Genomic DNA, 14,657 nt, shown 5'->3' on the forward strand with positions numbered 1-14,657 from the left:
AGGAAGTCAGGTCAGCATCCAAGATTTTAAGCATTAAGGCTGAGCACATACATGGGGAGGAGGGGGGGTCCCTTGAGGTTGGAGTCTGAGGAGGAGTAGGGGTAAACTATGCTTTCCTGCACCATCCTTGACATACCCTCCCCTTGTCCTCTGGAGCATTTGTAGAAAACTTGACGACCTGATCCTTGAATCTACTTCCATTTACCTAATAATCCAAGGCCATCTTATTTGTATTTATTTATTTGATTTTTTAATGAGTGAGCTCTTCTGTTTGTTGACAGGCCAGATATTTTCTGGCTTCCTTTTACCAAGGCAGAATTTGTAAGGATAGGGTCTTTTTTTTTTAATTAAAAATATATGTGTATGGGTATTTTGTGTACATGTATATCTGTGCAACACATTGAACAGTGCTGCCTGATGCCAGAAGAGGGCGCCAGAGCCCCTAGAACTGGAGTTACAGAGGGCTGTAAACTTTCATGGGGTTGCTGGGATCGAAATCTTACTGCTCTTGAGGGGCAGACACTGCACTTAACCTCTGGGCCATCTCTCCAGCTCTAGGGCTTTTTTGATTGGTCCACTGGTTGAGAACTATTGATTTTAATAAAGGGAGGGAAGTTGCTATTGTTTGGAGTCACTTGTGAAAACTTAATGAGTCTCACAGTGTCTTTTCCAGGCTGGGAATGGTGGTATTGGTCAGGAAAATTCTAGAAACACAAATTCATGGGCTTGGCTAGGTTCAGGAGGCTCAGCAGTCTAGTCAGGAAGTGAATCACAGGAGATTGAAGTTTCAGAAGGGATCCAGGGACATATCTTCCTGAACTCTTCCGATCGCTAGTGTGAAGCAGCTATGAGAATTTGCTTCATCCTCTTCCCTGCACCTTCCCACTCATTTTCAGTGCAGACTTGATTACTGGGAGTGATGGTAGAAGCTTTCCTTCCTTCCCAGAGAACTTCGATGGCAGCTGTATTTTCTCAGTGGCCTTCCGGCACTGCCTGATATTGTCTTAGGTGTTAGTAGTCAGCGCTGCTTCCTATTTTATTTGTTTGTTTACTTGTTTTTCAAGACAGGGTTTATCAGTGTAACAGTCCTGGCTGTCCTGGAACTCACTTTGTAGAGCACACTGGCATGGCCTCGAACTCACTGAGTCCTGGGGGGGGGGGTTAATGGCATGGGCCACCACTGCCTGGCCTTATTTTGTTGTTTTTTTGTTTGTTTGTTTTTGTTTTTAATGTCATGACTTGACATTTCAGAGAAGCCCTTAGAAAGATATTTCTCTTTGTAAAGCAAAATAGCCATAGCCAATAATATAACATTTTTAGGAGGTGAGGACACATGGGTGCATGCTCACGCGAACACACACACACACACACACACACACACACACACACACACGTTAACACTCTAGTCTAATGTTTCACAAGACATTCCCAGCAAATAATTCAAATAGTCTTCTTACCAGCAGTATTCAGCTCCATGACCCACACATGTTCTCCTTATACTGTACCTTGGCCACAGAGATCAAGTCTACCATGTTCAAGCTTATCATGTTCTGTCCTGATTCATCTCTTTCCCTTGTGGGTTCTTTTCTGACTCATCTCCCTGTGTTATATTTCATATATATCCTCTAGGAGGAGGCTCCTTGTGTAATTTATTCATCTGCATGTATAGTCTCTTCCTGCTAGAATGAAGTTCCATGGGAATAAAGACTGGGTCTTTCTTGCTCCTCTTTATATATATCTAGCACCTGTAACAATGTTGTGTGTGTACCTGAGACTCAAGATGCGTTTGTTGATTAATTAAATAAGCAAGTGGATCAATGAATGAATAAACGATGAATGAATGAAGTGGTCCTGGTGCTGGGATAGCCTGGAGTATAGTAGATTGTCACTTCTACTTTTAACTTGCAGTTTTGTTTTTCATTTTTTCAGTCAATGTTCCATGTGACCCGCCGCATCGTTTCCGGTGTGACAATAGTCGCTGTATTTATGGTCACCAGCTATGCAATGGTGTGGATGACTGCGGAGATGGGACCGATGAGAAAGAAGAACACTGTAAGCAAAATGGAAAGAGGAGAAGGCAGAAACCAGAGTCCTCTGGGCTTTCCACTTGTCCTGCCTAGAAGGCTTGCTTTGTATCTGTGGCAGTGTATCATAGACAGAACAATGCATACATGGCTCAGACACCAAGCTGCCACCTCCTTCCTATCTCATTGGCGTGAGATGTTGATGTGCCCCTTAAATGTCAGTCTTTGTTCAAGCATTTAATTTAATAAGCTGCTTTCACATTTCTTGTAAGAAAATGAGAGAAAGACTAACTCTACAAGTTAATGGATTACTTGTTGCCAAAGATGAGGTTTGGCCTCTCCACAAACCCATAGTTGCTAATGCTAATCTGGAATGAGTGTATGTTCCTTCTCAGGCTCAGTCGAAAAGATCATGGTAAGGCACCACTAGTGTTAACACAGCTAACCTACCTAGTCTCCTTCCTGAGTATGCAAATCCATTTCCCAGACAAAACAGAAAAATGTATATTTTACTATTTTATGTGTTTGGGTATTTTTCCTGCATGTGTGTCTGCACCTTGTACATGTCTGGTACCCAGGAAGGTCAGAAAAGGGTGTCAAATTGCATAGAAGTTATAGATAGTTGTGAGCTGTATTGTGGCTGCTGAGAACTGAATCCAGGTCCTCAAGGAGAGCAGCCAGTGCTCTTAATCACTAAGACAGCTCTTCAATGCCAGAAGATTAGAAACTGGATTGTAGAAACTGGATTGTACTTCTGTGTAAAAATCTGTCTATTGAGAGAAAGAGAGTAGATCAGTTTTCTGGAAAATTAGTTTGTTTCGAAAGAAGCCATTAAGAATGTGGAAAACAGATACAAGGAGCTAGTTTTATTTGTGTTTCCTACCCCCAATAAAAGCATGATAGGAATAAACTTATTTAATTCTACCTGGGATGAAAGAATTAGACTCTTTGCAATCACCAGTAGCAGTTCTGAAATGCCGCTGGGATAAAGTGACACCTGTTGATATAGACAACCCTGGCTTTTATTAAGTATTGAATCAATACTTAACACCTTGCACACTCCCTAATGCATGGAGATACGACACAGTAAATAGTATGTTCAGTCCATGCAGATGCTGTGAAAGGACCAAGGACCACTTAGATCAGAAGAGATTTGTTTCGGTCAGGATACCTCTCTGAGAGGAGCATCTATGCCTCTGGTGCTTCCTAGGTAGCCTCTGGCTCTCCTCTTGGACAGTATTTCCTTGTCTTTTTTCCTCTTCATATGAAGGTGCTATGTAGACTGTGCTCTCTTTAGGGGATGTGCAGCTATCTAATGTCATTGACTCGTAGTAGGTTGGAGCCCAAGACTTTTTTCAAGAAAGAAAAGATTTTTGGTTAATGATGTATAGGAAGACAGAGTACTGCATCTTAACTGAGGCAAGCTATAAATGCATCTAGATCGTCATTTTAAAAAGAATTGAATTTTATATAACTAATCCAGTTTTTGAGTATAGTGCTTCTCATAGGCTTAAGGAGTTCTATAGGTAGAATACAGGAGACAACACAGTTTTGGGAAAAAACTTTTATTATCCTAGCCATCTATTGATGACCTGGTAAATATATTGTCTATTTGAAGCACTATAAATTCTTTCACTCACCAATCTGCCTTCTAAATGCCAATTCTAGAATTCGTTTTTGGTCTGTTTGGCATTGCTCTGGATCCATTCTTCTCACTGTAAAAATATTGCTCATAGACAATCATACATAGGTTCTAATCCTCCTGAATACTATTTCAATTCATACGTAAAATTCATGGTGAGGCAGTTACCACATTTTGGCATATTCAGACACAATTTTCTCTCAGGAGCATGGTGGGCATTCATTCTGTTTCTTCCACTCATTGACTGTTCCTTTTGAGAGAGCTTTTTTTTTTATCTTGTTCTCTTACCACCTTTGAAGCAGCTCACTGCCACTTATACCATTAGAAAAGGAGAAGGACATTTTGTTCAACTGTGGTCTCACTTAGAGCCTTTTAACCTAGAAATTCTTCCTTCTTGGGGCTTAGATGCAGTCAGCTTTTCCCATGCTGCAAAGTTGTTGGGTTTTTTCCCCCTTCTTCTTCTATTCCTGTCTATACAATCAACCAGTTCTTTACTGACCCTTTCTCTTTGTCAAATACCTTTGCCAAGTAAGACAGGATGGACACATTGCTAACACACTCTTTCCATAAGCACATGGTCTGCCTTCCCTCTTCACCAACTGCTTTGCTATTGTATAACCTGGATCTCCCGACTGTTAATCTGTTGCCAAATGTTTTCAGTTTTTGATCTGGAAAGATTCTGCTTCTCTCATCACTCTGTATTACTCAGAGTAATTGATGTTGCTGCGACCAACTAATCTCTGACAGATTTCTTTCTCATTTGTATAAAGGACAGTGTAGCTTGCACAGCATCCTCCAGCTTGGAGCTAGCCACCTGACATACCTGACTGGCAAGGGTAGAGCCCCAGCATATGAGACACTGTGAGGGCAGATGGGCTTTTAACTGCTTTAGTCCAAGGGTGGCGTATGTCCCTTGAAATTCACAGGCCATTGGCTAGAGCTAGTCATTTGGTCTCAATCTAGCTGTAAGGGAGCCTGGGAACAGTAGGGAAAACATGCATTTATTTGTGGATAGAGGAAGTGAAGCATTTTGTTTCAGTGAAGAGAAGGCTTGACTTTAACTTGTTTTTAAATTGCAGGTAGAAAACCAACCCACACACCTTGTACGCAAACTCAGTATAAGTGTAGCGATGGGAACTGCATTTCTCAGCACTATGTGTGTGACAATGTTGATGACTGTGGTGACCTTTCTGATGAAACTGGTTGCAGTAAGTAAACATGTAGTTTCATATTTCGCTTTAGTAGAATAACCAGAGATGCTCTCAAATCCATCCGATGGGCCTCAGACATACTGTGTAGTCAAGTGTTACCAGCAACTCCTGATTCTCCTGCCTCTACCTCCAAGTGCTGGGATTATAGTGTGGGCTGGAAGAGATAACATAATCGAGGAATGGATTTGGTTCATTTGGAAGTGTTGAGGACAAATAAGCAGTCCACATTTTTGATGTTCCTTCGTATCATGTGTGTGTGTGTGTGTGTGTGTGTGTGTGTATATATTCTAATTGTTACCGCCCCATCGAACAGCTGCTATTTATTGTCTACCTCCATACTGGTGCTTGAAAAGTTTAAGCGATTTGCTGAAGAGTGGGAAAAAAAATAAGTAAAGCAGATATTAAGAATCTGTGCAACACTGGGCAAGAAGAGTGGCCTCTGGCACCAGCTGTGCTACTTTGGCACAGTCTGGCCTCTTTAAATAATAAATCAATTAATTAGCTATTGTTTATATGTGAACCCATACATACCTACCATAGTCTCTCTCTACCCCCCACCCGTGTGTGTGTGTGTGTGTGTGTGTGTGTGTGTGTGTGTTGGTGTCTGTTGTGTGCCTGTGCATAGGTCAGAGTAAAGTTTTGTAGTGTTTGGTCCTCTCCTTTCAACTTTCCATAAGTTTCAGGGATGGAACTCAGACACCAGATTTGCATGGCAAAATTTTACCCTCTGGGCCATCCCAGCCTTAAGAAGCTCTCTAAATGCTGAGAGTCTAAGATTGGCCTTGTTAGTTAGCGTCATGAGTTTTCAGCCTCTTGGGTATTACATGATCCCCTCCATCCCCCAGCACCACCCTGAGGCATACAAGGAACTTTCTGATAGTTACTAGATGACCACACTACACTGAGTTGCTTTGTCACATATATATCTCACATAGTGCTTGACAAAATGAAGTGAGTTGATTAAACTAACTGTTGATGGAATTTGAGAAGCTGGGTGGCAGATTTGGCTTTTGACATGAAGACACGGATGTGTAAACAGCTTTAGGAGGCCAACAAATTTCTGAGTTTGACTTGAGCTAAGTTTGGCTTTTCTCTTGTTGCCTGTGCTTGTGTTTAGGACAGTACTTTCTGTTCAAGTGGAATTTCATCGACAGTAGGGTTTTTTTTTGGAGGATAGCAGTAAGGCACTAACTTCTTTTCAGATAATGAGTGGATATGATACAGAATTAATTCAGTTATGTGCTATTTGACATAAGTGTAAAGTTCTTTTTTCTTTCCTTTTCTTCTCTTTCATTCCTCCTCCTCCTTCTTCGCTTTTATTTCAAGACAGGGTCTCACTATGTAGCCCTGCTGTCGTGGATGGAACTCACTATGTAGACCAGGTTGGTTCTGAAACATATAGAGATCTGCCTGCCTCTGTCTCCTCAGTGCTGAGATTAAAGGCGTGTGCCAGTATGCCTGGCTAGGTGTACAATTATTTATAATGGCAGTTCTCAAGCCCCTTTTTGTCCTCTTCCCCATTGATCTTCCAAACCTCCCCATCTCTTCCCTCTTTTACATTCTATAAAATTATTGAAGTATTCAAGCTATGATTTTTAAATATGTAAGATATATAGCATGATGTTTTGAAATATAGAGTGAAATCATGGCTTAACACATGCCTCCCTTGAGTGTGTGTGTGTGCTTGGAGCACCCAAAACCTACTTAGTCACTACATTTCCAGGGAATGGAAAGACATGAACATTTTCCTAGCACCAATCAATTATAAAGGAAATAAGCTAATGTCAGGTCACAGATATAATTTCTGTGGCCATAAAGGTAGAGCAAGCATTTTCTGTGACGTTTTATTCCTTTTTATAAACTGGAAACTAGAGAGAGTGGCTTTCTTGTAAACAGCCATATGCTTCTGTTCATAGAGACTGGTTGCTAGGCAACTGCTGGTACTGAGCTGCATGCCCAGCCCTAAAGCCTCTGTTCCATGGGTTAAGGTGATAGCTAGAAGTTTCTTTTGATGTTTCTGGTCTTCAAATGGAAGGCACTGTATGAAAATTTTCCATTCAAAATGCTTACTTTATTAAGGCTGTTTACTTTGGAAGAAAATGTTCCAGTCAGTGGAGAGCTTTCTGCATTCTGGACCTCTTAATAACAGATGAACCTTAGAGCTGAGAGAGGATTACAAAGTTCACTAGTAGATTTGTGAGACTAGTAGAGAGACTACGGCATTGGAAAGAATTGCTGTGATCTTGCCAATGTATGCCAAGTAGACAATTCACAGACACACCCAAAACATGGAAACAACCAAGAAAAACTAGAAAAATCTGTGAAAGTTTATTTACTTAGGAATATGTAGTTCTTGGTAACTCAGACTCAGTGTGCATGCAAAGGGCAGTGTTCTATTGAGTAGGATTCTTCTACTCTTGAAACTTGATATTTTTAATCAATACAAAATATACAAATGAATACCTTCATTATGCCATAAGAGATTCTGAGACGTGGTCAGGAAGAGAGAAATAGAAGTCTATTTTCATCTGAACTAGGAGAGTCCCCAGTTTCTTCAGCTGAAACACATTTCATTTGCAAGATGAGGCTTGACCCCTCAGGGGTGAACCCTGCTCACCACTCCTTTATCTAGCTTGAGCTTATTCAGCTCCTTTGTGTGTGAGTAGGTGGGGACCGAAGCACGCTGATCAGAATGACAAGATGACTGAATAGCAATGACTTGCAGCAATTGACTGGGGCAAGATCAGCAGGCAACGAAGAGCAAAGAAGGATTTGGACAGAATCCAAGCTATGAGGCCTGGAGAATCGAGACCCCAGAAGATTGGGGATAGAAATAGCCATTTAGCAGGACCCAGCACAAACGATTGGATATCTTTTGCTTTATTACAGAAACTATAAAATCTAGGGACATTAATAATCATAAGTAGAGGCTAGGGTAGTGTTGCATGCATATTTAGAATGATCAAGGAGCCAAGGTTTGAGGCTCCAGGTTCAATTCACAGCACCAGAAGTAAAGAAATGATCTGAATCTCATAACCAAGAAAGGTTTGCTCTTTTTTTTGTACATTCATTCAGTTATTTTTAGATACTTCCCATGGCAAAGTATCATTGGACACCTGGAATCTTAATAACAGCCCATCATATAAATAATCAAAACTCACCATTTCTGACTTTCATGCTTCTTTTTGTGCTGCAAGTTATTTTCTGTAACATTAATGGTGTATCAGTGGTAACTTAGAGATTTAAGACAATGCAGTATATTGTATTTCTTCTTCCTTACTGCTGAAAATATAATTATGTTCAATATTTTTTACATATCAGTGGTATAATCCATAAACACAAGTCAATGTATCTATTTCCCCTTACTCTATTGTTAATAGAGTAACTGAGTAAAAAAATATGAATATATTATTTTTATTGATTGTTTTCTGTGTTGCTGGTGATGAAGCCCAGGGCCTTTTGTGCATGCTAGGTAAACTCTCTATCACTAAGCTACAATGGCAGCCAAGCAGGAGAATCATTAAAGTAGTTTAAGGTCTAATTTAAGGCTGTATATATGAACTAAACAAATTCTTAACACAAAGGCTAAACTGTCTTAAAAAACAAACAAACAAACAAAAAAACAGAAAAGAAAACCTGAATGGACTTATTTAGAAATGTATGGTTGCTGAAAGCTTAGTTTCAGTCTTTATAAGCATTTTGTATATAGAAAGTGTATAACATGAGTGTGCATTTTACTGCACCCTGATAAACATCCTTCCAATTAAGCAGTCAATATTTGGAAAAAATATACTCATAATTTTAATTTTGTTCTAGTCTGTATTTGTGTGTGTGTGAGAGAGAGTGCATACATATGTGCATGCATTCCTCTGTGTGTGTGTGTATGAGTGTGTGACTGACCTACCTATCATCTATCTACCTACTTACATAAGATGAATGAGCTAGAGCATTTGATGGTAGCAGTGGAATCCCTGGAGTTGGTTGGATGGTCTGAGATTGAGCCTGTCAGTGCTGTATGTGATTGGAAATGGCCTTAAGGATCATCTACACATTTGTGTAGACAGCATCTAGTCACTTACAAAGATCCACTCTGATTTGGGGGCCTCTGGAAAAGGGTCATCTGAGGTTCTGTGTAACTGGTTAGATGTCTGTGCATTTGTGGCTGATCTGGCTTGTACCTTTCACTTATAATGCTGAGATTTTGTTTCCAGATCTAGGAGAAAACAGGACATGTGCTGAAAACATATGTGAACAGAACTGTACCCAGTTAAGCAATGGAGGATTTATCTGCTCCTGTAGACCTGGGTTCAAACCTAGTACTTTGGACAAAAATTCCTGCCAAGGTAGAATATTTTTTCTTCCATTGTTATTTAGAGAAATTTACATTTTTTATGTTCTCCATCTGTTGCCTTGTTACTAAACCACTGTAGAATTTCTTTATGAGGGTTCCTTACTTGGGAGTACACAGGATCAATTAATGAAGGTCTTGGTGGTGATGGCTGCACATTATACCAGTCTGTGAAGTAAAGCCACCAGAAATCACAAAGCTTCATCACAAGTCACAATCCACATAATTGTCACATACCTACTTTGGAAAGGAGTTATGGGGCCCATAAGGTAACTCATCAAGGTTGTCAGTGAAGAGTATGAGTTTTAGGTTTCTGTCATCATGTGTATCATTATGTCTATTCATAGTCATACTCTAGGGTGCCATGTATACTAGACAAGCATTCTACCACTAAGCTATAGCTTTAGCCCTTCAGAGATGATTTAAAGAATCCTTTTGGTTACTAAAGCAACTCAGTTGTGGTTACCAAATAAGTGAGTCTTCCTGAAGCTGTTTACTTATTAGAAGGGAAGCAATGGTAGTATCAACCATACAGATGGTTTTAGAAAGCAAACATTTGCCTTACCTACCTTCGTATGAAGTTATACTGCTTTAGTTAAAATAACCCTCTGTCCACTGTTGACCAGTTTAGGGGCTTTAGGATCAATGGTAGTCCATTGACATTTTCTTTTCTTTTTTTAAGTTTTTTAATTGTGGAATATGTCCTCAACATATTTTGGTTTTATTGCTTGTTTTCGTGTGCACTCTTCTTAGTCTACTCTGCTTGTGAATTCCAGTTCTGAATGGGTCAGAATATGTGTTGCATATTTGGTTTTTTATTTTGCTTGCAGATATCAATGAGTGTGAGGAGTTTGGCATCTGCCCCCAGAGCTGTCGAAACAGCAAAGGAAGTTATGAATGTCTCTGTGTGGATGGCTTCAAGTCTATGGATAGCCATTATGGAGAACGGTGTGCAGCTGTTGGTACGATGGGTTCATGTTTGGAACAAGTTACTTCCAGGGGACATAAATACTGAAGAGTTTGATATACCAGGAGATGAGCTGCCACTACTTCTTTATTCATACCAACCTCTTCTCTCCCCTCTTCTGCTAGCTTAAAAATCTAATTATTTCCGGCTAACAATTGTGTAAAATTAAAAGATATTAGTTATCATCCTGAATTTAACTTCTGGATAGAAACTTCTAAAAGGGGACAGATGTTAGTCTGTAGGAGACACAAACAACATAAGGGTGTAGCAGGTATAACAAATTGAGGAAATCTTAGCTCCCAGTCCAGTGGGACTCAAGATTTGAAGCCACACACCCCAAGGTGAGCCAAAACATGACTGGGACAAATCTGGGACACTGTGATGACATACTTGTTTGTTATTGTTGACGATCTGCTGGTCACAGAGAGAAAGGCTGACGCATTCAGAAATCAGTCATTGGTTTTGCATGTTAGGTTAATGCCTAGTTAAAGAAAGAGCAGTATAAACACTAGAAGGAAATGGCTAAAGAGAGAGAATGTAAGTCAGTATTCCAGATTTCAGAGATCTGATCTAAAGCAGCCTTTCCCAGTTAAGGAGTATATGGTTTTGTCTAGGTTTAGAAATTGGTACTAGAGTTTAAGAAGAAACTTACTCAGAAGACAGTAAGTTAAAGTAGCCAAAAGCTTTATCCAATACATAGTGTAAGCTGGGTGTGTAGGGTGCACATTTGATTAATATACCTAAGTGTTTTATCCTCCAGTTTGAGAGTGAATAGAAACTAGAGTGAAGGCATTTGAGCAGCCGGACCCACAATTAAGCAGCAAATTAAAAAAAAAATGTTTAATCTTTTAACTAAGCAGGCAGCTGAAATAAATTAGAATATTCATATAAAACATAATGTCAAGTCTGAGGAAATACATAAAATGAACTTTTAAAAGTCACAATTGATTGACATTTTGCAAGCAAATTAAAAATTTTAAATTCTAGAGAAGTATTTTGGGATGAATCAGCATTGAAAGAGCTACTTTAGGCTTTAGGGAAAACCCTGAAAATTCAAGAACAAGCTGGTTTGTTTCTCATTAGCTGGCAGTTAAATTGGGCTGTGGGGATGATTGCCTGTTAAGACAATCACAAAGCCTGTCAGTCAACAGTGAGGGTTGATAGCTCCCCAGTAAGCTCTAGGCTGGTAATACTGTATTTCTCCTGTGATACTGGATGTCTAATGGTCCTGTCAGTGAATGAGAGATGGTGGTCTCAATCTTGTCTGAATTGCCTCTGGTGGCAGAAAAGGAGAAGGAGGGAGGGAGGGAGGGAGAGAGAGGGAGAGGGACAGAGAGAGAGAGAGAGAGGGAGAGAGAGAGAGAGAGGGAGAGAGAGGGAGAGAGAGAGAGGAAAGAAAAGAAGTGATGCTCATAGCTTACGGATTTAGACTTGCAGGGTCATATCAGCTTTGACGGTCAGATTTTTCTAAATCTAACTTCTCCCTCTGCCTTGCTTCTTCCTTTCCTTCCTGCCCCCAAGGGAAATACCTATAGTGCATTTAATACCCGTTTGACTTTTTAAAAGTGCAAGTGGAATCACATGGACAAAGCAGCTGCCCTTTCTTTACAGGAGACCCTCCTCTGTTGCTCCTGCCTGAGAATGTTCGAATCCGAAAGTACAATGTCTCATCAGAGAAGTTCTCAGAGTACCTGGAAGAGGAGGAACACATCCAAACCATTGACTATGACTGGGACCCCGAGGGCATCGGCCTCAGTGAGTGTGAAACTTGCACCCTGGTTATCGCATTGCTTCCTCTTGGTTTTTAGATGGCGAATTTATGTTGAGTAGAGTTTTGTCGCCTAGATGGAAGCGGAAGCTCCTGTCCATTACATCCCTGGGTTTTCACTGTGGGCTTGGGTCCCTGCCAGCACTTCCTGATTTCCCAACCAAACTTCCTCTCACATCTCCTTACATTTTAATATCCCTGTCTTTGCTCACACAGCTACTCTTCTTTTCTACCATAGCATATTGGCAAAGTTCTGAGCGCCAATGTCACCTTTGTGACACTTGGGCAGAGGCTCACAAATGCCCACCCTGAGGTGAAAGTATTTTCTACATGCTTTTAGACACACGCTACATTGCTTTTGCCAGCTACTTGTCCACGAGGTTTTCTCTTACCTTCTAATTGTGTGCCCTTTGGTGATTGATCCTAAGTTGTCTCTACATACCCAGTTCCTGACCTGACATTTACTACAGATATATACTAGCAGGCACTGAAAGAGCCCAACTAAATTTGGAAAAGTGAATCATGCCTATCCTTGCACGGCCTTCCATGCCTACAAATGCATCTTCTGCCTTTGTGCTCCATTTCCTAGATTTATGATATCAAGCAATTGTTATAAATATTAAAATCATTTTTTAACTGTAAAGTATTAGTAAAAATCTTGTTCTTATCCACTTGACAGGCTTTTTGGAGGATAAATGTGACAATACATGTGAAATGTTTATGATCTGCTAATGACAATCCAAACGTAAATGTTTTTACTGTATTTTCACATTTATGTCTATTTCAAGAATGGTATCTGTTTATGGGAGAAGTATATGCCAACATGCTCTTAAATTCAGTCTTAACCTGAGTCATCAGATTAACCTTGGTCCTTAGGGCTGAGGGAAGGAGAATTACAAGGTCCAATACATAGCAGGACCATGTCTTGGAGAGAGGAAAAAGCCACACTCTTTGTATCACTTCTCAGCCTTTTGGTTAAGACCAAGTATAAAATAACTTTTGTATACTGTCATAGCAGGACTTCATCTATGTGACGTTTTTAGTTGTCATAATGAGTGTGATTTCAGTTTCTTTATCCTGTTTTGGAAACTAGCCCCTTAGCTAAGCTACCTTAATATGTTATCTTCTGATAGAGATTATCGTGAAAATATCTTCAAGTTCTAAGCTGAGTCTTTCTGGTTAGTAGTGCAGATATGATGTTCACTGAGGTTTGGAGTATGGGAATTAGTTGTATTATGTAAATGAGGAGGCAGACAAATCAGTAACTGACTCAAGATCCACTCTTACCATGCATTCCTCTTTAGGTATTGTGTATTACACTGTGCTGGGGCAGGGCTCTGAATTTGGTGCCATCAAACGTGCCTACATTCCCAACTTTGAATCTGGTAGCAATAATCCCATTCGTGAAGTTGACCTGGGCCTGAAATATATAATGCAGCCAGATGGATTAGCAGTGGACTGGGTTGGAAGGTAAATATGCCACTCATCTCTCTTGCCCATTTTATTTTCATGGGGGAGTGCTGACTTTGGTTCACCGTAGTTACGTTGGTGGACCCAGAAACGGGCACAGCTCAACTATGCCTGGGCCTGCTCTGGCCACAGCACTTCAGCTTTCCCCTGCATGCAATACAAACATTTTCCTTTTCTATATTCAGTGTGTGCCACAGAAGGGTTTGGGAAAGCACCCAGGTCAAGATTCTGTGTTATATGTGAGGGTTCTGGATTTCAAGAGGAACTTTGAGTATGGTAGTGTTATTCACTGGGGGATTCTCCAAGAGTATCACTTGAGATTAAACATCTCCCTCTGGTAATTGTTTAGGGAGAGGAACAAGCCACAGTTTTTAGTATCCAAGCTAGCTGGTACCAACTGGAAAGCTACTAAGTTTTTAAATCCCTGTTCTGTTCTGTTGGAATGTCTAGAACCTTCTGGCTCACAGTTTGGATGATCTCTAACTCAGAAACTAATGTAGAATCTTGCTCACACAGATGTCTGACACATGGCTTGCACTGGCAAGACACTCATGGGAGAGTGTCTTGAAAATTAAGTGGGAGGTCTCAGTGGCTCTCGACCCTCCTGGAGAAAGGAGAGTCACTTGAAGTTGAAATTCATTTTTCCCTCTTAACAGTCTTGTCATGAGAGACTTGAGCTTCTCCAAAGAAGTCAGTCAAAGTGCCTGAAGGCTTACAGGAGACTCAACCTCAGCACGATCTGTCAGGAAGCAGGGCCTTCGAGAACTATTACACAAACCTCTAGATGTTAACTCACCCCAGCAAGGAAGTGGCACATTTCTCTCACCTGAAGTTTTGCCTCTTACTGAGTCTCAATGGATGAGGGAATTAAGAAGCTACAGGACTTCTCTCTGCTTGTTAGGGAAAGCTTGCAGCCTTAGACATGGATTTCTGGGCAGGGTAGCTTTGCTGAGATTGTTATTTTGAAGTGCCATTTGAAATGCTCATCTTTGGGACAGGTGCTCAATTCCCCTTGGTCACAGTTGGGCTCTTTGCCAAGGGGAAGAGACTCATGGGCTGTAACAGCTGAAAGCCACATGCCTCAGTCTTCCATGGAAGCATGTGACCAAAAAAAAAAAAAAAAAAAAAGGCAATGTATCTGTATCTGCTGTATCCACAACAAGCACAGATACAGTATACGTGTAATTTACAGACAGCTGAGTATTTGTTGCACTGGGCAGAACCTAG

The 14,657-nt window shown here is 40.5% G+C and overlaps 1 protein-coding gene across 1 annotated transcript in view; it reads left to right on the forward strand.

Annotated features, from left to right (window-relative positions):
• Positions 1-14,657, forward strand: part of Lrp2 (LDL receptor related protein 2) — a 145,728-nt gene that overhangs the window by 117,418 nt on the left and 13,653 nt on the right. Inside the window, exons 62-67 of the mRNA XM_051184531.1 lie at positions 1,930-2,052; positions 4,746-4,874; positions 9,089-9,220; positions 10,056-10,187; positions 11,804-11,947; positions 13,265-13,430. Of these exons, the coding sequence (XP_051040488.1) occupies positions 1,930-2,052; positions 4,746-4,874; positions 9,089-9,220; positions 10,056-10,187; positions 11,804-11,947; positions 13,265-13,430 (826 nt within the window). The remainder of the gene's footprint in view (positions 1-1,929; positions 2,053-4,745; positions 4,875-9,088; positions 9,221-10,055; positions 10,188-11,803; positions 11,948-13,264; positions 13,431-14,657) is intronic.

Source organism: Phodopus roborovskii, unplaced genomic scaffold (genome assembly GCF_943737965.1).
Source record: "Phodopus roborovskii unplaced genomic scaffold, PHOROB, whole genome shotgun sequence".
In the NCBI taxonomy this organism is placed as follows: Eukaryota; Metazoa; Chordata; class Mammalia; order Rodentia; family Cricetidae; genus Phodopus; species Phodopus roborovskii.